This window comes from Moschus berezovskii, chromosome 4, assembly GCF_049115385.1.
Source record: "Moschus berezovskii isolate FMDL1 chromosome 4, NW_MosBer_1.0, whole genome shotgun sequence".
Classification (NCBI taxonomy): domain Eukaryota; kingdom Metazoa; phylum Chordata; class Mammalia; order Artiodactyla; family Moschidae; genus Moschus; species Moschus berezovskii.
The window spans coordinates 4594716-4618494 of NC_142463.1; the positions used below are offsets into that span (position 1 = coordinate 4594716).

The 23779-nt window shown below is 45.9% G+C and overlaps 1 protein-coding gene across 1 annotated transcript in view; it reads left to right on the forward strand.

Moving 5' to 3' along the window:
• DRC11 (dynein regulatory complex subunit 11) overlaps nt 1–23779 on the forward strand; it is a 175038-nt gene that overhangs the window by 90693 nt on the left and 60566 nt on the right. Inside the window, exons 9-11 of the mRNA XM_055403644.2 lie at nt 2141–2219; nt 11124–11230; nt 11397–11498. Of these exons, the coding sequence (XP_055259619.2) occupies nt 2141–2219; nt 11124–11230; nt 11397–11498 (288 nt within the window). The remainder of the gene's footprint in view (nt 1–2140; nt 2220–11123; nt 11231–11396; nt 11499–23779) is intronic.

The window sequence follows — 23779 nt, forward strand, 5'->3', positions numbered from 1 at the left end:
GAACCGCAGCACGCCAGGCCTCCCTGTCCATCACCAACTCTTGGAATCCACCCAAACCCATGTCCATCAAGTTGGTGATGCCATCCAACCATCTCATCCTCTGTCATCCCCTTCTCCCTCCTTCAGTCTTTCCCAGCATCAGGGTCTTTTCCAGTGAGTCAGCTCTTCGCATCAGGTGGCCAAAGTATTGGAGTTTCAGCTTTAGCATCAGTCCTTCCAATGAACACTCAGGACTGATCTCCTTTAGAATGGACTGGTTGGATCTCCTCGCAGTCCAAGGGACTCTCAAGAGTCTTCTCCAACACCACAGTTCAAAAGCATCAATTCTTCGGTGCTCAGCTTTCTTAATAGTCCAACTCTCACATCCATACATGACCACTGGAAAAACCACAGCCTTGACTAGATGGACCTTTGTTGGCAAAGTAATGTCTCTGCTTTTTAATATGCTATCTAGGTGGGTCATAACTTTCCTTCCAAGGAGTAAGTGTCTTTTAATTTCATGGCTTCAATCACCATCTGCAGTGATTTTGGAGCCCAGAAAAATAAAGTCAGCCACTGTTTCCCCATCTATTTGCCATGAAGTGATGGGACCGGATGCCATGATCTTAGTTTTCTGAATGTTGAGCTTTAAGCCAACTTTTCACTCTCCTCTTTTGCTTTCATCAAGAGGCTCTTTAGTCAGTTATTTTAGGTGCCCCTCTGTCCATGAATCATTTCTTTCCTCCAAGGACACGCCTTCATCCAACACTGTCATTTTCTTATTTCTCTGGCTGGTTCTTCTCAGAAAATCGGGTGTCCTGGGTGGGTTGGGGTGGGTCTCCTGCCCCAGTGAGAGCTGTGACCTCCTGTGGGTCCTGAAAGGTGTGTCAGTTGCTCCATAGGCTTGGAGCCCTCAGCATTTCTGGGTCCAGGTTCTCTCCCAGGTTCTGCAAGGCTGGTGGCAGATTTCGTGAGCTGTGGTTCAGTCAGGTCTTCCGTGACCCCATCCCAAGAAGTGAGGGTCTTCCCAGCAGCCTGACTGCCTCCTGGGTTTCTCATCACTCCTGGGAGCTCTCCTTCCCTGTATCCTCCCAACAGTCACGTGGAGTCAGGGCAGGAGAGTGGGGAGGGATCTGGTATGAGGGTGGGCACTGCCCAACCACCAGGGCGTGTGGCCTCGAGGTCCTAGAAAGGAGGGCAAGTCCTCTCCCCTGACCCACCAGAGATGTTTGTCCCTTTCTTGCCTTTCCTCCCCTAAGCCACACGGAAAGCTTCAGGTGCTTTGGAAAACTCCCCACGGACATTATGTAGACAAGCATCCTTCGTTTGTCCTTTCTGGGGGGACAAGAACCAGGTCATCGGGCATTTGACTCTTCATACAGTATAAACATGATTGCCCAGAAACATCAGATGGGGCTTTGCAAGATCTGGCTGTTCACGGTTGAGAGCAGCCCTGGTGGCATAGGGCAGAGGGTATTTCTGCTGGGGATCAGGGCAGGGCCTCCGCCTGCAGAGCTCAGGGTCCCTGCAGCTCTGATCTGGCTGCTCCGGGTGGCTGAGCTCTCTCTGCAGCAGAGGCCCAGGGCAGGGAGGCCAACAGGACCAGCCTCTAGGAGGGAGGCCAGGTCTCCAACTCAGGCTGGGGCTCAGGACTGGCTTCCTGGCCTGGGGAGGGGACAGGCCAGCAAAGAAAGGCGCAGCCTGGGCTCCTACAAAGCCTGAGCTGACAGGCAGTGGAGCAGAACGCAGGTGGGGAGTAGCCCCGAAGCTGGGTCATGGGAACATGGCAGAGGGAGGCAGCAGAACTCACACGGGCAACGGCTCTCGGAGCAAAGAGGGAGGCAGACCTCAGAGGACAGGACCCAGCTCAGGGCTGGGGGCCCCGGGAGGTACCTGAGCCAGGAAGGCCCCTGGGAGCCCACCGGTGGCGCTAAGTCTCAAACCATCCCCGCCTGGTCAGTGGACACAGCGGCCTCCACTCAGACTGTCCGCAGGGAAACCGCCCAGGCGGGCGGATGCAGGGCCAGACCCTCACCCCACAAACCAGGAGCGAGCATGTGTTCTCCACGGTCCCCGTCACCACATGTGTGCGTGCTGCTCAGTGTGTGATCGCAGCAGACAAGCTGTGCCTGTCGGTAACAGGTGCGTCACTCTGCTCTAGCAGGAGGAAGATGAGATGTGGAAAATGTCACCGAGCGTTTTCCTTCACACGATGGAGGAAGGCAATAACGTCTACAAAGGTCAGTTTCCCGGACGCGGTGCCCTTGTTGGGCAGACGTTGGTGCCGCGTCACGAGAGGCTTTGCTGTTGACTCGATCAGTCGTATCTGACTCTCTGCATCCCCATGGACTGCAGCACGTCTACCTTCCCTGTCCGTCACTGTCTCCCGGAGTCTGCTCAAACTCGAGAGGCTGCAAACATGCAGTTCACTACCAAGTCTGTCTTTCCATCTCTCTTTTAAAATTGCTTTGAGTGCCTTCAGAGCAAATGGGTGGTAAAAGAGCAAGATGAGACTATGTCTCACTCTCTTCTGTTTTAAACCCTTGAGACGTCAGCTGAACATTCTCTTGCTTGGAATGAAAGGGAAGAAGGGTTTTCCCTGGATTGTTTAAATTAAGAAAATCAGTGCTGTATGTACAGTAAAATGTTGTAATCCTATTAGTCTGACACATGTGCCTGCACGCTGACACCTAATTCTTTTGTTCAGAATGTAATCTGGCTCTTTCAGCAAGTGTAAGAACTGGCCTTTGAGATGTTCTCATTATAATTTACTGGAATGGTTGTCCAATTCCTTTGGTTCCACTCCACCCTCATGATAAATCCCAAAACAGAAGGACCTGCCAGGGTGACCCTGGTCATTATTGCTATTTGGAAACTCCTGAGAAATGCTATAAGGGTGTGAAGTAGAATATTTCCACACTTGAGTCACACATGTGGCTCCTTCTTTATTTGGTCTTAGCCAGACCCCAGGGGGGACTGTTATTTACTTGCTGTGTGTTTTTAATTGACGGATGGTTTCTACCCCCAGTTAGCTGAGCCTCACCCTTAGCAGGTCTATCAGAGTCGTGGCAGCTTTGATGGGCTGGCTGGTTCAGTAAAATAAGTACATCCATGTCCCTCCTGCAGTTCTCTCGCTCAGCACTAGTGGCCAGGGTCCCACTCAGCCGGAGACACTGAGCTAAGGCAGAAGCACTGGGAAAGGGTGACCTCGGAAGGACCTGGCAGCTGCTTTAATGGGGGAGGGAGAAGGTCGGAGGGTAAATTAACAGTGATCAGGTGCCCACGACATGGAAGGCGTGTTTTCACGCCCGTCTCACTTCTCTTTACAACAACCAGGAAGACATAAACATCACCCAGCCCGGTCAGCAGGTACAGTCGGAGACCTGCCATCATTCATGTTGTGAATATCAACTCTTTCCTTTTCTTTTCCATTATGGTTTATTGTAGATTGTTGAATGTATTTTCCCTGTGCTGTGTACGGCAGGACCTGGTTGTTTATCCATCCTGTATGTAATAGTTTGATCTAATCCCAAACTCCCCGTCCAACCCTCCCCTCCCCCACCCCCATGGCACCCCTGTCCCACCCCCACCACCCCCATGGCAACCACGTGTCTGTTCTTTATTTCTGTGCGTCTATTTCTCTTTTGACAATTAGCTCATCTGTGTCATATTTTAGATTCCACATGTAAGTGGTATTATATGGTGTTTGTCTTTCTCTTTCTTACTTCACCTAATATGATAATATCCAGGTCCATCCATGTAGCTGAAAATGGCATTATTTCATTCTTCTTATGGCTGAGAAGTACTCCACTGTATATATGGGACATATCTTTATGCATTCATCTGTCAGTGGACATTGAAGCTGCTTGCGTGTCTTGTCTACTGTGAATAATGCTGCTGGGAACACTGGGATGCATGTATCTTTTCACACTATAGTTTCATCCAGATATATACCCAGGAGTAGGACTTCAGGATCATATGGCAACTCTATTACTTCTGTCAAATGTCCACTCACTTACATATTCAGTCAACAAACACTGATTGGCTCCAGTGTGCAGGTGGAGTGCTGACCTGGAGGTGCAAAGGCGGCCCATGCCATCAGCAGGTTCACTAGACACCCAGGAGCTGAGGTGGTGGGCGGCTGGGGACCATGGCACCAGTTGGGTGGCTCGTTAGTCTGGCCACAGCCACTTCCAAGGGACCTAGCTAGGAATCACAGTAGTCCACCCTGCAGAGTCACAGGCCCGGCTGGGGTGCCCCTGGAACTCAGGGCTAGGCCCCACACAGTAGCTGCCACGTGTCACAGGACATCATGTACTGGTCTGCACAGACCGTCTTTTGTCTTGTATTCTGCGTATGTATCACCAGCCTTCAAGATACCTTCCAGGCCTTTGAAATGTCAGCTCATTTTCTACTAAAGAACCCCCCCTTCTGGAGCCCTGCTGGCTGTCCTTGGGGCTTCCTGCCTGTCACTCCTTCATTTTCCTGTTACTCCCTCACCATGTGGATCCCGCCTCCAGGGGGTCCCGAGAGCGACTGCCAGTGCGGAGGGACGTCTCGGGTGCTGGACATCTCATTAGTGTCTTAAACTTGAGAAATGGAGTATTCCCGCTACATCAGTAAACACAGGTGTCACAGCCATCAGTGATTCCAGCCCTCCAGATGTGAATTTCTGAGCCCTAAGGGCACTCAGGAAGGAGAACAATAGTCTGGCAGCCATGAGGCTGCAGCCACTCCCTATGGTGAGCACCAAGGAACTCAGGATGTGAAACACACAGGACACCGGCCCCAGAGAGCTGAGATGCATATGAAGGAAAGATTTCAGCAAGCCCAGACTCTTGCATCTTCCTGTACACAGAACAGCACTAAGTTCCTTAACTCGAGATATCTGGCTTTCTTTAATTCACAAAAATACTTTTAACGTTCAGACTACCTGCCCTTTGTTGAAAGACGTCTATGTAACCTGACTCTACCCCACCCCATTCCTCAGAGCAGTTCTCTCGGGGCCACTGGAGATGCTGTCTCCCGGGCTTGAAGTCCTAAAAATTCCCACTGAGTAAAAACAGAACTCTCAACTTTGAGGTTGTGACTATTTTTTAAGTCAGCACACACTCTGATTGTCACTGCTTGGGTGAAGAAAGAAAAGTGGGAGAGAGAGAAGTCCTCCTTCACAGGGAGTCAGGAGCTTGGGTCTAAACTTGATGAGTCAAGAAGCAGGTTGGGATCCACATATCTACACTGCTGATACTGTGTATAAAGTAGACAGCTCATGAGGACGCACCATATGCATGAAACAGGTGACTATGGGGACACACTGTATATATCGCAGGGAACTCTGCTCAGTGCTCTGTGGTAACCTGAATGGGAAGGAAATCCAAAAAAGAGGGGATGCATGAACAGGCAGAGCCGACTCACTTTGCTGTACAGTAGAAACGAACACAACACTGTAAAACAACTATACTCCAATAAAAACTTTAAAATAAATTGTTGGAAGAAAAGGCTGGGACTTAAGAAGAAGAAGCAATATAAGCATATTATCTAGATGTTATCTTTCTAGATACCAGCCAAAAGAGCCCGCATGAAGCCGGACCTTCACACCCTCCTCCTGTGCGCCCTGTGCTCTTCCTCCCACAAGCCACTCACACTCACACCTCCAGGCTGTCACGCCTTCTGTTCCCCTTGCCTGGAATGCTTGTCCCTTCAGGCCTCCCCTGAGACCCAGGTGGGATGACAGTCTCCCGCCTCACCGGTGCCCACCCCAGAGCTGCAGTATTTACCTCCACCTGACTTCCAGGGGTGTGTTTCCATCTCCCCATGGCAGGACAACAGGTCTGTGAGGACCGGGCAGGTATGTCAATCGCTCAGTCACGTTCAACTCTTTGCGACCCCACAGACTGCAGCCCACCAGGCTCCTTGCCCGTGGGATTTACCAGGCAAGAATACTGGAGTGGGGAGCCATTTCCCTTTCCAGGGGGTCTTCCCGACCCAGGGATCAAACCCAGGTCTCCTGCACTGCAGGCAGATTCTTTCCTGTCTGAGCCACCAGGAACAGGGCATGAATTTCATAATTTATGAATAAATCAGATATATGGATAAAACCAAATCTAGCCAATGCATTTTAAATGAACAAATGAATGTAGGAATAAATACCCTTGGACGGTGTAACTGGAAGGCAGAGTTTTTTTTAAATTATAATCTTTTTAATACTCTCTGGCTTTAAGGTACATGCATTATTTTGATAAAAATTAATTTGGGGGACATCTCACGTTCCGATGGGAAGCCCACAGACCCACACAGCAAAGCTCTTGAAACAATCCACACCTTGTGTGTAATTACCTTATAATTCCATCAACGCTAAGAAAACTACAAGCCCTTCAGGAGCGGGAAACATGAGCCATGATTTTCCTCATTGGCTGTTGGGGTGTTTGATGAGTTATCTGACATGTCTTTGGTAATTTACAGAAATTCAGTGTCTTCATCTGAGAATTCTTTTCATAAAAATCAAAGGCTTTCCTTCTCAAAACAAAGCATTAGCATTTTAATCACTGATATTAAGCCCCCTCCTCGGTCCACTTTTGAGCAGATGAAAACTGCCCTGGCCCTGGCTTCTTCCACTCTCAGATTAAAAACTCATTCTCTGCTGTTACAGGAAAAAGCGGTCAGTTGTTTCCCTTTGCGAGCATAAATAGCTTCCTGCATTTATAAATGTCCATGAAATTCTTGAAAGGATTGAGAGGTGCCCTGTGCAAAAGTGTCATGAGAAAAACAAAGTTTCAGTGGAAAACTAGGTCCATTTACATAACCTCTAGGTAAAACCCACAAAGGCTGCTCAGAAGCGCTTGATCTGTAAGTCAGAGGCACAGCTCCAGAGTGTGGATGTCACAAGGTGCCACTGCTTCCACATGAATCATCATATCTTGCTCTGCTTTCTGTTGAATATTCTGTGTTCCTTTCACTGTTAAATGCATTACTTCCTCTCTTATCTATCCCCTGAAAAAGCAGCTTCCTTTGAGTAACAAAGTGGTTTTGCTCTGGAAGATCTTAATGAAGCAGGTGGGTTTTGCTTGCAGGGATTTAATCATCAACCAAGATTCAGTCGTCATCTGTTAGAAGAGAGTTGTTATTGTTATTGCTGAGTGTTATTTTTTAGTCGATAAGTCGTGCGTGACTCTCTGCAACCCCATGGACTGCAGCCCGCCAGGCTCCTCAGCTCATAGGATTTCCCAGGCAAGAAGACTGGAGTGGGTTGTCATGTCCTTCTCTGGGGGATCATCCAGACCCAGGGATCAAACCCACGTCTCCTACTTGGCAGACTGAGATGGTTGAATGGCACACTGACTCAATGGGCATGAGCTTGAGCAAGCTCCAGGAGTTGGTAATGGACAAGGAAGCCTGGCATGCTGCGGTCCACAGGATCGCAGAATCAGACATGATTGAGCAACTGAACTGAACTGAACTGAACTTGGCAGGTGGATTCTTCACCACTGACCCAGCACAAAAGTCCTGGTGCTATTGACAAATAGAACATTTTAGTGCAGTTATATTTTCAAGGGGGAAACATTACTATTTTAAACCCATAAAAAAATGTTTAAACCCATGTTATTCTTACATTTCAGAGTTTCCCTCAGTGTAAGCTTATGCAGATTTCAGAAAATGCACAGAGAAAGAGCAGTTGCCTTCAGGCCCATGAATTAACTGCCCTTCATGTACTTATACCTCACAAACTCACTGCAAAATCCCCCGTCCAGGGGGTTCAAGCCAAAGAAGAAACTCTCAGATATTTATGACTTAAGACATTTTTTCACATCAAAGGGGTGGTATCGACCATGTAGGCAATGCGTTCTTGCCCTGACACTGATGAGCAGGATAGCTCTCTCTTGCTGACACTCTCCATGGGAATGACTGTTCAAAACGATGAGTCTTCAGAGCCGGCTTTCCAGCCATTTCCTGTGCGCGCATCCCTGCCGCACCTGGTCCCCATCTGTCTTGTTCGGGTCTTCTGCCCCTTGGGACCCAGCAGTCCCAGGCTGGCTACCTCCACCATCGGGTGGTGATTCTGCTTGAAGTGAAAGTTGCTCAGTCGTGTCCGACTCTTTGCCACCCCATGGACTAGACAGTCCATGGAATTCTCCAGGCAAGAATACTGCAGTGGGTAGCCTTTCCCTTCTCTGGAGGCTCTTTCCAACCCAGGGATCAAACCCAGGTCGCCCATACTGAAGGCGGATTTTTTACCAGCTGAACCACCAGGGAAGCCCAAGAATACCGGAGTGGGTAGCCTATTCCTTCTCCAGTAGATCTTCCCGACCCAGGAATCAAACTGGGGTCTTCTGCATTGCAGGCGGATTCTTTACCAACTGAGCTATCGGGGAAGCCCTGATTGAACTTTTAAAAAATATAGATTTATTTGGCTGAGTCTTAGTTGCATCACACAGGATCTTTGATCTTCCTGCAGCTTGTGGTTCTTTCTGTTGTGGCCTTCAGACTCTTAGCTGCAGCATGAGACCTAGTTGCCTGGCCGGGGATGGAACCTGGGCGCCCTGCACTGGGAGCGCAGTCTTAGCCACTGGACCACCAGGAAGGTTCCCTCCCCTTGACCTTCGACCCTCACTTCTGACGGGCGTCCAGGAGGCACACCCCCAAGCCCCTCCAGCCCCATCATCGAATCCCATTGCCTGAGCCTCAGCGGTGGCTGGGCCACCTCTCACCTGGCCACCCTGCTGGGGAAGAACCCATGGGTGCATCAATTTCATGAAAATTTCACCACCCTTGTGATGTGTTGTCTTTTTCTTATAAATTCACAGTAGTCACCCTGAAAAGATCTGGGCACGTTCAACATGATCTTTTTCAAAAACCTGCCACTGAAACTTTGCATCACTGGTAGATTCCTCCTTCCCACCTTCCTATGATTGGCAAGGATTGGTGGAGCCCTGCACGGGCCACACTGCCCTCGGTTTAGCTGGGGGGAGACTGCTAAGCCTGAGAGCCCTCGCCAGGCCTGAAATCCAGACAGGCCGACCCCTCTGCCCAGCAAGCTGTCCAGGAAGTGAGCTGGCCCACCAGACCTGTGTGAGGTCAGCAGTTTGTGATGACCCTCTTCGGCTTCCCGAAACCTCCCTGCCAGCCTCTGGGAGCAGCATCAGGGTGTCCCCCCAGGGCTTGTGCACCCGACCCACACTTGGAAAATCGGGGCTCCCAGTCTCCCGCCATCTGTGCCCTGTGTGGTCCTGACTCGGGTCCCTGTAAGAGGACATGCCCCGTGGTCCTGTGTCCTCTCTTCCACTCACTAAAAACAAGTGCTTTTAAGTGTTTTTAGCACAGCCACTGTCCCGCCTGGCCCCTCACCCCTTGTGGGTGGAAAGGACGACGTAAGGCCAGCAGCTGGTCAATGGTAGGATGCGGGATCCCCCTGACAGGGGTTCCCCCCGGCCGGAGCCTTGGGGCCATTCCCTGCCTGGCTGTCCATTCTTGTGTGTCTGCTGCTCGTGGCCCTGTTGCTCTGTCCCGGGATCTGCAGTTCCCACTGTGTCTCATCCCTTCTCCTTCCCTTTCTCACTGCTTCTGCCCAGCCCCGGCCTCTGTGGTTCACCCAGAGATTCCACCCTCCTTGCTCGTCTGTGTGCCCACTTAGCTCTCTTGAGAATCTTCTCTGCCCTCTGCCTGCAGGGTTGACCCCTTGGCTCCCTGTGCACCCAGACACGCATTTCTGTGACCGTGGCTGTCGTCTGGGTGTTGAGTGTAAGTGCCAGCCCCTCCCTACTCGGTCAGCTGTGTCGGGGGACACACTCCTGTCTGATCTCAGGATCAGTGTTCGTAGGGGAGGCCGTGCTTGTGAAACTTCCGCCCCGTCAATCACCACTACCACGCCGCACGGGCCCCCTTTCTTCCCAGTCGTAGCCATTGTCAGACGAAGGTGGGCCGCCCCGTGGTCCTCCACTGCCCTCCCAAGTTGAACAGCATCAGTGCCCCCAGGGACCAGCTCCCAGCGAAGTGGTCCAGCTGCGTGGTGGCTGCAGGTTTGGTTTCAGCAGATTTTCATCACAATCTGAACACAAATTCAAGGAAGAGATCTCTTCCCCAATTGGCTAGTCTTTTTCCCCTAGGAGATCTTCCAATCCCACGGCCAGGGTCCAGGGGTCTGCACCTCTGTGAACATTTGGAATTCCCCTTCTGAGAAAACAGCTCTATTTCCATTTATTCCAGTGATACAAAATTACCCTTATTTCCTCTAACCATCCTCCTAACTGCCAGGGTAAGGCCAAAGGGACATGTAAAATGTATATGACTTCAAAAACATCCCAAAAGCAATACAAAAACACAGCTGTTGAATTCAGGATGAGTAATGGGTACTTGTGTGTTCAGTGTTGGCTTTTAATAGAGGCCAAGGTAAATCGCGGGTAAGCTGAACTAGCAACAAAACCTTTCCCATTTCATTGAATCATTTGAATAATAGAACTAATGGAAAACGTATTGCAAAAACAGCCACCTATAATTGCATAACCCCATAATTGTTGTTGTTGTTCAATTGCTAAGTCATTTTCGCTCTTTGTGACCCCATGGACTGCAGCATACCAGGCTCCCTTGTCCTTCACTGTCTCCTGGAGTTTGTCCATTGAGTTGGTGATGCCATCCAACCATCTCATCCTCTGTCGTCCCCTTCTCCTCCTGCCTTAATCTTTCCCAGGGTCTTTTTCAATGAGTCAGCTCTTCACATCAGATGGCCAAAGAGTTGGAGCTTCAGCTTCAGCATTTCCAATGAATATTCAAGACTGATTTCCTTTAGGATGGACTGGTTGAATCTCCTTGCATTCCAAGGGACTTTCAAAAGCCTTCTCCAGCACCACAGTGTGAAAGCGTCAATTCTTTGGCACTCAGCCTTCTTTATGGTCCAACTCTCACATCCATACGTGACTGTAATGGTACAGAAGAGTACCATTTGTTTCATACTTCGTTATTGGAGCTTTTCACATTAGCAACTTTCTTATTTTTTAGATGTTGTGCAGGCACAGTTCTTCCATTTGGAAAGTGGAAAAGAAGGACATAGGGTAGAAAATTGAGTTTGTGTTATATTTCACGAAACTGCCTTTGTTAGTCTTTGTGTAGAAAAAAAAAATCATTTTCTTTTCCTTTCTCCGTCTGGAGTGCAGACCTGTGGAAGAATAAAGACGAATCGTGGAATTTCCCGCAGGACTATGACCCTGAACTGATCAGGGAGGACAAGCGCAAGGAACTGGAGTCAGAGATCAGAGCGCAGGTAAGGCGGCTGCAGTGCTGGAGTCCTAGTCAAGTCTGCCACTGCAGTGCTTCTCGATAACGTCCTGTCAGTGACCTACCCGGAATTTAAGCTGTTTCTAGCTTTGCAAAGAAAACACAAAGCAGGCAAATTCACCTAAAACGTAGTATCTTTTATGTTGACCTAGGTTGATGAGCTGATGAGACAGGAACTAGAAAACTTAAAACTCGCTGTGAACAGAGAGAAGACGCTATCACCCAGAACAGCAAAGAAGAGAGGAGGAAAAAAGGTGGGCGACCTTACGCACAGGAGGCAGAGGGCAGAGCTGGGCTGTGATCAGGAGCCCAGCCCCGAGGCCAGGGTTGCTCCAGGCGTGCCGCAGGCAGACCCTGGCTGCCCCGGGCTACTCTCCAGGAAACGTGCCTGCGTGCGGGGAGCTTCCCTTGGTCCACTGTGCGTTGGTCCACCAAAGGCATAGCCCTCAGGGCTGTGGGATCATAAATGGGATAAACCCAGTCTGGGCGTGACCTCCCCACCCTCCTCACTGCGGATCCGTGGTCCCCAAGCCCACAGGTGGTGTGAGGACTCTCAGAGGCTCTAGGACATGTGCCTCCTCCCCCACCTCCCTGTCGATCTGTGGGGGAGGAGGCCAGTGGCAAAGAGCAGGTTCTTGGAGAGTCAGGGAATCTGATGAATTGAATTTTAAGTTGCCACTCATCCATCTACCAGAGGTTTAGAGGCCAGTCAGATCCCAGTATTCAGTGTTATGTACTACGGTCCTGTGAGATAATAGTAAACGTTCGTATTTGTCTCGGCCCCCACTGGCTGGCATGGAGCTCCAGGAACCCTTGTAAATCCCGAAGTTGTAAGTGCACTGGAAGCCTCTTTTGTTACGATCAAGCAATTCTGGGTGGGTTTCTGGGTGGCTCCCAGTTTGGGGCTTGTTTCCACCAGAAAGACCAAGCCGTAATCAGAAGCCTGGAAATCTCAGTTCCATCCACCCCATTCCCAAGAGAAGGGAGAGGAGCTGCACATGGAGTTAATACTTGATCATGCCCGTGTGAGGCGGTTTCTATAAAACCCCAATAATCACGGGATTTGGAGAGTTACCAAGTGAGTGAACACAGCCACGTGCTGGAAGGGTTGTTGCTCAGTTGCTCAGTCGTGTCCGACTCTTTGCAACCCCTTGGACTGCAGCACACCAGGCTTCCCATCCATCACCATCTCCCAGAGTTTGCACAAACTCATGCCCACTGAGTCAGGGATACCATCCAAGCATCTCATCCTCAGCCACCCCCTTCTTCTCCCACCTTCAGTCTTACCCAGCATCAGGGTCTCTTCAAATGAGTCAGCTCTTCACATCAGGTGGCCAAAGTATTGGAGTTTCTGCTTTAGCATCAGTCCTTCCAGTGAATATTCAGGAATGATTTCCTTTGAGATTGACTGGTTGGATCTCCTTGCAGTCCAAGGGACTCTCAAGAGTCTTCTCCATCACCACAGTTTAAAAGCATCAATTCTTCAACATTCAGCCTTCTTTATGGTCCAACTCTCACATCCACACATGGTTACTGGAAATAAACACAGCTCTGATAGGGGGATCTTTGTCAGCAAAGTGATGTCTCTGCTTTTGAATACACTGTCTAGGTTTATCATAATTTTTCTTCCAAGGAGCAAGCATCTTTTAATTTCATGGCTGCAGTCACCATCTGCAGTGATTTTGGAACCCAAGAATATAAAGTCTGTCACTGTTTCCATTGTTTCTCCATCCATTTGCCATGAAGTGATGGAACCAGATGCCGTGATCTGTTTTTTGAACGTTGAGTTTTAAGCCAACTTTTTCACTCTTCTATTTCACCTTCATCAAGAGGCCCTTTAGTTCTTCTTTGCTTTCTGCCATAATGCTGGTGTCATCTGCGTATCTGAGGTTATTGATATTTCTCCTGACAATCTTGATTCCAGCTTGTGCTTCATCCAGCCTGGCATTTCACGTGATGTACTCTACATAGAAGTTAAATAAGCAGGGTAACAATATACAGCCTTGACGTACTCCTTTCCCAATTTGGAATCAGTCCATTGTTCCATATCCGGTTCTAACTGTTGCTTCTTGACCTGCATACAGGTTTCTCAGGAGGTAGGTAAGGTGGCCTGGTATTCCCATCTCTTTCAGAACTTTTCACAGTTTGTTGTGATCCACACAGTCAAAGGCTTTGGCATCGTCAATGAAGCAGATGTTTTTCTGGAATCCCCTTGCTTTTTCTAGAAGGGAATCGCACCCCAACTTCATAGAGGCAGAAGCACTTGTGCCCAGGACCCTCCCAGACCTTGCCCTACACACCTCTTCATCTGGTTGTTCTTCTGTGTCCTTTATCATGTCCTTTGATGACCTAATAGGTGTGTTTCCATGAGTTCTGTGAGCCACTCTAATAAATTCATCAAACCCGAGGAGGGGGTCATGGGAACCGTCGATTTACAGCCGGTTCATCAGAAGCACAGGTGACAATCTAGACTTGTGATTGTCATTTGGAGTGGGGTGGGGGCGGTCTTGTGGGATATCACCCTTCACCTGTGGGATCGGACTCTGTATCTCCAGGTCGACAGTGCCAGAATTGAGTTAGATTGTAGGAGCCCCAGCTGGTGTTGCAGAAAATTTCTTGATGGAAGAAACCCCCATACAACTGGCATCAGTAGTGTGGTGAACGTGGTTCCCTTGGGTCTGGAGCCAGCTGTGCCTTTGGGGCCAGGATGCTCCAGGTAGAGGAGCTGGTGGGGGTGTGGGCTTTCTGAAGTTCCCACGGTCCATCAGCCCTCCCTGGGACTTGCACACTCCCTGAGTTTGTCACACTCTCAACTGCATTTGTGATTAGTTTACCAACCCAGGGGGATGTGTGGTGTCTTTACAGTGACTCTATGCTGAAGCCTTTTGTGTTGATTTTACAGTTTAGTTTTACAGCTTACCTCTGACTCCAGATTAACACCTGAACGTCCTTCATGCACCTCTTCTGAGCCTCCATCATTGTAGCCCAGCACATGGTTAGTCGCTCAATCGTGTTCCACTCTTTGTGACACTGTGGACTGTAGCCCACCAGGCTCCTCTGTCCACGGGATTCTCCAGGCAGAAATACTGGAGTGGGTATCCATTCCCTTCTCCAGGGGATCTTCCTGACCAGGGATTGAACCCAGGTCTCCTGCATTGCAGGATTCTTTACCATCTGAGCCCATCTGAAGCCCAGAGCCTGATGAGGGTTCTCCATGTGTAATTCCCATAAACAGGTGAGGGCACCTATTTGTGCAACTGGTTGACCCTGTTAATGAATTTCCTATCTTCAAAAAGTGATGCTTTGGTGACTGAATGTGGAAATCAAGCGAAGCAAAAGGGAAAATGAAAACAGGAGGCGGCTGCACCCCTCCAGATGAGACTCGGCTTCCTCTCCTTAACCAACAGCTGATCATCAGTCTGGCACTGCTGCCCCTCTCACTCCTTGAAGCCTGGTGTCTGCCCTCCACCATGTCCTAGCTCATGAAGTGTCCCAGGGTGGGTTTCTGTGAATTTCCCTCTTGGAATTAAACTGGTTGAACACAGAATAGATATGCTCAGGGTACCCCCAACAGATTGATGGTAACTGTGAAACTGTAGAGCTTGAGTTCTCAAAATTCCAATCCAAGCGACCTGGGAGACATAAATATGATTTTGTGTCATAAGCTGAGACTTAATTAGCTATATTAAATCCCCTCCTTAAGAAGACCATTAGCAGAAGGGGAATGGGCAACCTTGAACATTGGAAAGGAGAAAAAACTCAGATACAATATGGCTGTGTTATTCCAGCTTTATCCAGAAAAAGCGACTTGACCAGAGATTATACAGTCACCTGAGCACCCCTCTTGGAATACAGATGTGACCTTAGCACTCCATACTGAAACCCTTCAATGACACCCTAGTTCCCACAAGGATAAAGATGACAGTCTTGTGCCAGGCTTACAAAGCCGTGCCTGACCTGGCAAGGGTCCTCCTCTTCAGGCTCATCACCCACTTCTCCCTCCATGGCTGCACTCCAGCACCCCGAGCTTCCTCTTTGTCTGCCAAACACACTGTTTTCCCTCCCACCACAGGGTCTTTGCACATGCTGCTCTCGCTCAAGAACTGTCTTTGCTCCCACACCCTCAGTCTTCAGTGTAGTTAAACTCCTACTCATCCCTGGGGTCAGTCCAGGTCTTTCTCCTCAAGAAAACCTTCTAGGGCCTCTGAGTAATTCTGGTTGCTCTGCATGCACCTGGCACTGTGCCACAGTGGCTTCCTGGTGCTCCATCATAGTTTTCCTGTTATATTTACTGACAAGATCTTTTTGTTAGTATCTGCCTTCCCATATCTACTGAAGCGCAGGGACTGTGTGTCTTTGCTGCTCATTATTGTAATCTTTTCTGGCACATAGCAAGTCCTCAGCACATACTATTGAGTGAATTAATTCATCAAAGCTAGATCCTATGCAGATTGACCCCTCTCAGCTAGATCAGTGCCTTAAGATGCCACAGTCATGGCATCGGTGAAAATTCAGAGCATCCAGCCACCTTCTTTGCTATTCCATACTCAACAAGCAACCTCCCAGTGAGTTACTGTGGTTTCATGTTTATTTTGTAACAAGAGAGAAGGCTTTCTGTCAGCAGTTATACTTCACAGTACAGTTTAATCTACTTAGCTTACAGTTTTGTCCACCTTCTCTTGTGATTTGGAGATCCAGAATCTGATACTGAGGGACAGATCATCTTCACTAATTGCCTCTTTCAGCAGTGTTTGTTGAGCACTGTATGCCAAGCGCAGTTCAAGGCATTTGAGGTACACAAGATAACGGGGCAGACAAAATGTTTGTGCTGGCAGAAACAAGTTTTCAGACACACAGGGCTGTCAGTCAACCCTGCAGGGGCTGTGGCCCCCCATTATGACATCACTGCCATGGCAAGAGCATCCATGGCAGGAGCGCTCTGGGGAGATGGCCCACTGTGGTCTGGCCATGGTTTCCTCATCCTGCCCTGCAGTAACCTGGAGCATGTGTGGCCCCCAGCTTTGACCATGGCCAGTGTGGGCAGACAGAAATTTAGAACTGTCTTTTTAAAGAAACAAATGAACATTCTACAACTGAAAAATATGGTATCCAAGAGTAAGGAATCTTCTACCTCGTTTAACAACAGTGTGGACATCGCAATTGCAGGTTGACCTCAAAGACAAATCAGTAGGAAATACAAACTGAAATATAGAAAAAAACAAATAATATAAAGAACAGAGAAGAAGGTAGATGTGGGGCATAGTCAAACATTGCAACATACGTGCAGTTAGAATTTGCCCAAAAAAAGGAGGATGGGACAGAAGCAATAAATGAAAAGTAACGTTTGTTAAATTTTCCAGTTCAGACGAAATACACAAAGCCACGAATTCAAGAGCTTCACTGAGGTTCAAGAAGAATGAGGTCCAGACACATCAGTCAAAATGCTGAAAGTCAAAAGGAAAGTCTTACTAGATTTTTTTTGAAAAGCACATTTCCTTCAGGGTAATGAAAAATAAGAAAGACTACTAAGTCTCTCAGCAGAAACTATGAAAGCCAGAAGGAATTGAATGGCATCTTGAAGGACTGGAAAAAAATAACTACCAATTTAGAATTCATACCCAATGAAAATATCCTTCAAAGCTGAAAATAAAATAGAGATATTTCCAGACAAACAAAATCTGAGAGGACTTATCAGCAACAGACCCACAATATGAAATTACTAAAGGGATATTAATTCTTTAGGCTGAAGGAAAATTAGTTCAGATGAGAGAACAGAGAGGTAAAAGAAATTTTCAGCTCTGAAAAATGTAAATATTGGGGTAAATATAAAAGGCTAATTACTCTTAAAATAATCTGGTTTTTAAAGTAAAAATAGTAAGAGTCATGTGTGTTTATACCATATATACAAATAACATATAGAACAACAGCAGAAGAAAGGGCAGATAGCAGTAAATGGACGTGTGGCATTATTGCATTTCTCCGGAAACCATGAAGGGCTAATTTAAGGTAAATTGTAATAAGCTAATGATGTATTTTGTAATTTTTTTTAAATGATACTAAAATGTTTAACCAAAGAGTAATAGCAAAGATAAGTAGAAAAGTAAAAATTAATTGAAAAGAATACAGGAAGGAAAAATAGGAATAAAAAGAAAACTAAATTAATAAATAATAAAAAGAAAGGAAATACAAATATGATAGAATTAAACTCAGCCAAATCCATAATTACATGAAATGAAAACAGACCAAATGTTCTAATTAAAAGACAATAATTTCCATACTGGAAAAAACCAAACTCTGTGCTGCTTATAAGAAGCACAGTTTAGTTCAGCTTAGTTCAGTTGCTTAGTCGTATCTGACTCTTCGTGACCCCCATGGACTACAGCACACCTGGCTCAGGGAATGTCTATCAGCAACTCCTGGAGCTTGCTCAAACTCATGTCCGTCCAATTCATGATGCCATCCACCATCTCATCCTCTGTCATCCCCTTCTCTTCCTGCCTTCAATCTTTCCCAGCACCAGGGACTTTTCTAAGGAGTTGGCTTTTCGCATTAGGAGGCTAAAGTATTGGAGTTTCAACTTCAGCATCAGTCCTTCCAGTGAATATTCAGGACTGATTTCCTTTGATATTGACTGGTTTGATCTCCTTGCAGTCCAAGGGACTCTCAAGAGTCTTCTCCAACACCACAGTTCAGAAGCATTTTGCCTTTTCATATCGTTCATGGGGTTCACAAAAAGATATAAATAAACAAAGTGTACTCACACTTTAAACTTTTAACTTTGATTGGGGTATAACCACTTAACAATGTTGTGGTGGTTTCAGGTGAACAGCAGAGGGACTCAGTCATACATATACATATCTCCATTCTCCCCAAACCCCCTTCCATCCAGACTGACATACAACCCTGAGTAGAGTTCCATGAAGAAGCATACTTTAAACATAAAGAATAGATATGTTGAAAATAAAAGAACAGTCAGCCATAAACCATCAAAGCACTCACCAAAAGGTAGCTAGTGTAACTCAATATAAAACAAAGAAAACTTTAGATAATAATCACCCTATGCCATTCAAACAATGGAAACAGTGAGAGATTTTATTTTCTTAGGCTCTAAAATCACTGCAGATGGTGACTATAGTCATGAAATTAAAAGACACTTGCTCCTTGGAAGAAAACTTATGACAAACCTAGACAGCATATTAAAAAGCAGAGACGTTACTTTGCCAAGAAAGGTCCATCTAGTCAAGGCTATGGTTTTTCCAGTAATCATGTATGGATGTGAGAATTAGACCATAAAGAAAGCTGAGCAGCAAAGAATTGATGCTTTTGAATTGCAGTGTCAGAGAAGACACTTGAGAGTCCCTTGGATTGCAAGATCAAACCAGTCAATCTCAAAGGAAATCAATACTGAATATTCATTGGAAGGACTGATGTTGAAGCCGAAACTCCAATACTTTGGCCACCTGATGTGAAGAACTGACTCACTGGAAAAGACCCTGATGCTGGGAAAGATTGAAGGCGGGAGGAGAAGGGGGTGGCTGAGGATGAGATGCTTGGATGGCATCACCAACTCAACAGACATGAGTCTGAGCAAGCTGTGGGAGATGGTGAAGGACAGGGAAGCCAGGCATGCTGCAGTCCATGGGATCGCAAAGAGTTGGACACAGCTAAGCAACTGAACAACAGTAACATGCCATTCAAACACATCAAAAAAACAGGATCCCTGCTCCAGTACACAGCAGCAAAGCTGCATGAGGAGCCTACCCCACGAAGACATAGGAGGCAACCCAACATCCACTCTGGAGTGGTGTGAGAGAAGACCAAAATGTCACCACCCCTCCCTCCCTGCTGGGATGGATCAGAGGAAGCTAAGTGGACAGTCAGGACTTCCACCAGTTCCCAGTGGTGACAAGGCTACCCTTACCTCAGTGTCATCGGAGACCACACAGGGGGAGCCAGAGGTCTCACCCCGCACCCAGAAACAGAAGGACTCCTCCCCACAATGGCATGAGGAGTCTATCCCTCTGCCTTCCTGACGGTAACCATACAACACATACACACAGTTCCCCTGCCAGGGTGGCGTCAGAGCTTAAACAGAAGGTCTACATTCAGAGCCCCATAGCATAATGGGCTTCCCTGGTAGCTCAGCTGGTAAAGGGTCCGCCTGCAATGTGGGAGACCTGGGTTCAATCCCTCGATTGGTAAGATCCCCTGGAGAAGGGAAAGGCTGCCCACTCCAGTATTCTGGCCTGGAGAATTCCATGGACTAAGTCCATGGGGTCACAAAGAGTTGAACACAACTGAGTGACTTTCACTTCACAGCATAATACAAAAAGGGGTAGGTTTCATTGAAAGTCACTCATCATACAAGAACCTGAAATATCTCAAACTGAAGGAAAATAGATAGTAGATCCCAAGTCTGAAATGTCAGAAATGTCAGAATTATCTGACAAACATTTTAAGGTTGTCATGATTAAAATCTCTCAATGAGTAATTATGAAGCTACTATACACAAATTTAAAAAATATGAAGTCTCAACAAAATAGTATATGATACAAAGAAGAACCAAATAGATATTTTAGAACTGAAAAGTATAGTATCCAAATTATTGGTTGAGCTCAGCAGCAGAATAGAGGTGACAGTGGAAATAATCACTGAATTGCAAGATAGGACAATAGAAATTATCCAATAAGAACAACAGAGAAAACTGAAAAAAACAAAAAGCTAAACAGAGAATCAGGGACTGTGGGACTGTTAAAAAAAGTCTTATATTTATGTCATCAGAATCTCAGAAGAGAAGGAGGATGAAACTGAAAAAGCATTTTGAGAAATAGTGATTGAAATCTTCCCAAATTTGATAAAGAGATATAAACATGCAGATTTAAAAAGTTGAGTGAACCCCAAACAAAATAAATCCAAAGAAATCTGATCTGAGTTACATCATAATTAATCTTCTGAATACTGAAGACAAAAAGTCCGGAAAGCATCCAGGGGGAAAAAAAGTGACCCTTTACCTATAGGGGAAAAAAACACCTTAAATGACTGTGGATTGCTCACAAGAAATTGAGACTAGAAGAAAGGATACAATACTTTTTCAAGCACTGAAAGAATTTATATGCCACCAGAATTTATAGCCAGCAAAAATATTCTTCAACAGTGAAGAGGAAGAAATCAAGATAAAGGAAAACTAAGATTTTTTTCACCAGTAGAATCACCCTCAGAGAATTTCTAAAGGAACTTCTTTAAATGGAAAGGAAAACCTGGAGTATCAGAAGGCAAGAAAGAACTTGTAAGCAAAAACATAGGTAAAAAGAATAGGCTTTTCTACCCTTTCTAAATTATGTTATTTGATTGAAGTAAAAATTATAATACTGTTTGACATGGTTCTCAATGTATGCAGAGGAAATATTTTAAAATGTTAAGAAATGATGGGGGTATGAGTTAAAGGACATAAAGGGAATTAAGGTTTTTCTACTTCACTCAAAATATGACATGAATAGACTGTGATAGCTAATGTAACACCCAGGGTAACTGCCAGAAAACTGTCCAACGAGATACACTTAAAGAACACCATCAAAGTGAAATCCTAAAAAAAAAAATGAGGTCACTCACAGGATGACAGGAAAAACCAAATAAAGAAACAGAATTTATAACAGAAAACAATAAAATGGTAGACTGAAGTCCTAACATATCAATAATTACAATAACTGTAAATAGTCTAAATACAATAATTAAAAGACAGAGATTAGCAAAGTATATTTAAAAAATATGACCCAACTATATCTTCAGGAACCTCATTTGAAATATTATGATATAAGCAGATACAAGTAAAAGGATGGGAAAAATATACCATGCAAACAATCAAAAGAAAGCTATTATAATATCACATAAAGGAGATTTCAGAGCTAAGAAAATTGTCAAAGACAGGGAAGGACATTATATGTGGTAAAAGAGCCAATCCACAAAATACATAATAATCCTAAATGTTCATACACCAAACAGCAGAACTACAAAATGTAGGAAGCAAAATCCAACAGAACAAAAGGAAAAACAGAAAAATATACACTTACAATTGGAGACTCAACACATCATTCTCAAGAATTGATAAGATACTAGGCAGAAAATCAGTAGCAAGGATATTGAAGAACTCAGCAACACCAGCAACAAACAGAATCTAGTTGGCATTTATAGAACACCCCACTCAACTTCCCGGTGGCTCAGAGAGTAAAGAATCTGCCTGGAATGCAGAAGACCCGAGCTTGGTTCCTGGGTTGGGGAGATCTCCGGGAGAAGGAAACGGCAACCCAGTCCAGTATTCTTGCCTGGAGAATTCTGTGAACAGAGCAGCCTGGCAGGCTACACAAAGATTCGGACACTACTGAGTGACACCACCCAACAAAGAGAATGCATAGTCTTTTCAAGTGGCCACAGAACATATTCCAAGGTAGACCATATTTTGTGCCATAGAGCATATCTCAGTAGCTTGAAAAGAGTTGAAATTATGAAGAGTGTCTTCCCCTACCACAGTGAACTCAAACTAGAGATCAGGAACAGGAAAGTAACAGGAAAATGTCCAGGCACAGGGAAGCTAAGTAGCACACTTCTAATTCATAGGACAAAGAAAAACAAGAGAAATAAAAACATGTAACAAAAGTGTGAGATATAAAAATACCTGGGATACAAGCAAAGCAGCACTGAGAGGGAAGTTTATAGCCTTAAACACATACACAGGGGCTTCCCTGATGGTTCAGTAGATAAAGAATCCCTGGGAACTGAGCAAGTCGGTCACCCTAGGCCCTCAGCACTTTTGCCATCATGGGCCCGTTCCTGGAAGGAAAAAATACTAAAAAGATTACATGACTGGATTGGTATAAAGACAAGTATATACCAATAGGGGCTTCACAGTGGTAAAGAATCCGCTTACCAATACCAGAGACACAGGGACACGGGTTTGATCTCTGGGTCAGGAAGATCTCCTGAAGAAGGAAATGGCAACCCACTCCAGTGTTCTTGCCTGGATAATCCCACGGATAGAGGGAGCCTGGCAGGTTACAGTCCATGGGGTCACAAAGAGTCAGACATGACTGGGCGACTAAGTACAAACAGATACACTAGAAAAAAAAGAGGAAAAAGTTCAAATTCGTCAGCCAAGTTCCCACCTTCAGAACCTAGAAAAAGAGGCGAAAAAAAGTGAGCAGAAAGAAAAAAAGATCAGAAATCAGTGAAAATGAAAACAGAAAAACAGTAGAGAAAGTAAATAAAACAGAGCTGACTTTTTGAAAATTATCAATAATTGACAAACCTCTAGTAAGACTAACAAAGGAAAAAAAAAATCACAAATTACCAACATCAGGAATGAAGCAAGGGTTGTCACCACTGACTGCAGACATGAAAAGAATAATTTAATAAAGGATACTATAAACAACTCCACACACATAATTTGACAACACAAGATGGACCCACTTTCCCTAAAAATACAAACTGCCACAACTCATTTGATAGGAAATAAATAAATTGACTAGTTCTACAACAATACAGAAGTTGAATTGTAATTAAAACAATTCCCCACGTAGAATCTCTGGGGCCAGATGATTTACTGGAGAATTCTACCAAATATTCAAAGGTAGATTAACTCCAGTTCTACACAGTCATGTCCAGAAAACATAAGAAGGAACAGTTCCCAACTCATTTCATAACAAGCTAGTATTACCCTTAAATGAAAACCAGACAAAGACAGTACCAGAAAAAAGCAAGCTATAAGCCTGTATCCCGTGTGAATATAGATGCAAAATTCCTTAGCAAAATATTATCAAATAGAATAAAACAGTAAAGAGAATTATAAACCATGACCAAATGGAGTTTATTCCAAGAATGCAAGCCTCATTCAATATTTGAAAATCCGTAATGGAATCAACTCTATTAATGGGCTCAGTTCAGTTCAGTTCAGTTCAGTCGCTCAGTCGTGTCCGACTCTCCGCGACCCCATGAATCACAGCACGCCAGGCCTCCCTGTCCATCACCAACTCCCGGAGTTCACTCAAACTCATGTCCACAGAGTCGGTGATGGCATCCAGCCATCTCATTCTCCGTCGTCCCCTTCTCCTCCCGCCCCCAACCTTTCCCAGCATCAGAGTCTTTTCCAGTGAGTCAACTCGTCGCATGAGGTGGCCAAAGTATTGCAGTTTCAGCTTTAGCATCAGTCCCTCCAATGAACACCCAGGATTGATCTCCTTTAGAATGGACTGGTTGGATCTCCTTGCAGTATAAGGGACTCTCAAGAGTCTTCTCCAACACCTAAGAAGAAAAAAAATCACACGATCATATTGGTTGATACAGAAAAAGCATTTGACACAATTTAACACTCACTCATAATAAGTTCCTCAGAAAAATTGGAATAGAGAACTTCCATAAGGTGATAAATTTACAAAAACACCCACAGCTAACTTTTTACTTAACAGTGAAAGACTGAATGTTTTTCCCTAAGATGGGAGCAAGGCCAGTGTGCCCCCTCAGCACACTCTCCTGAACACAGTGCTGG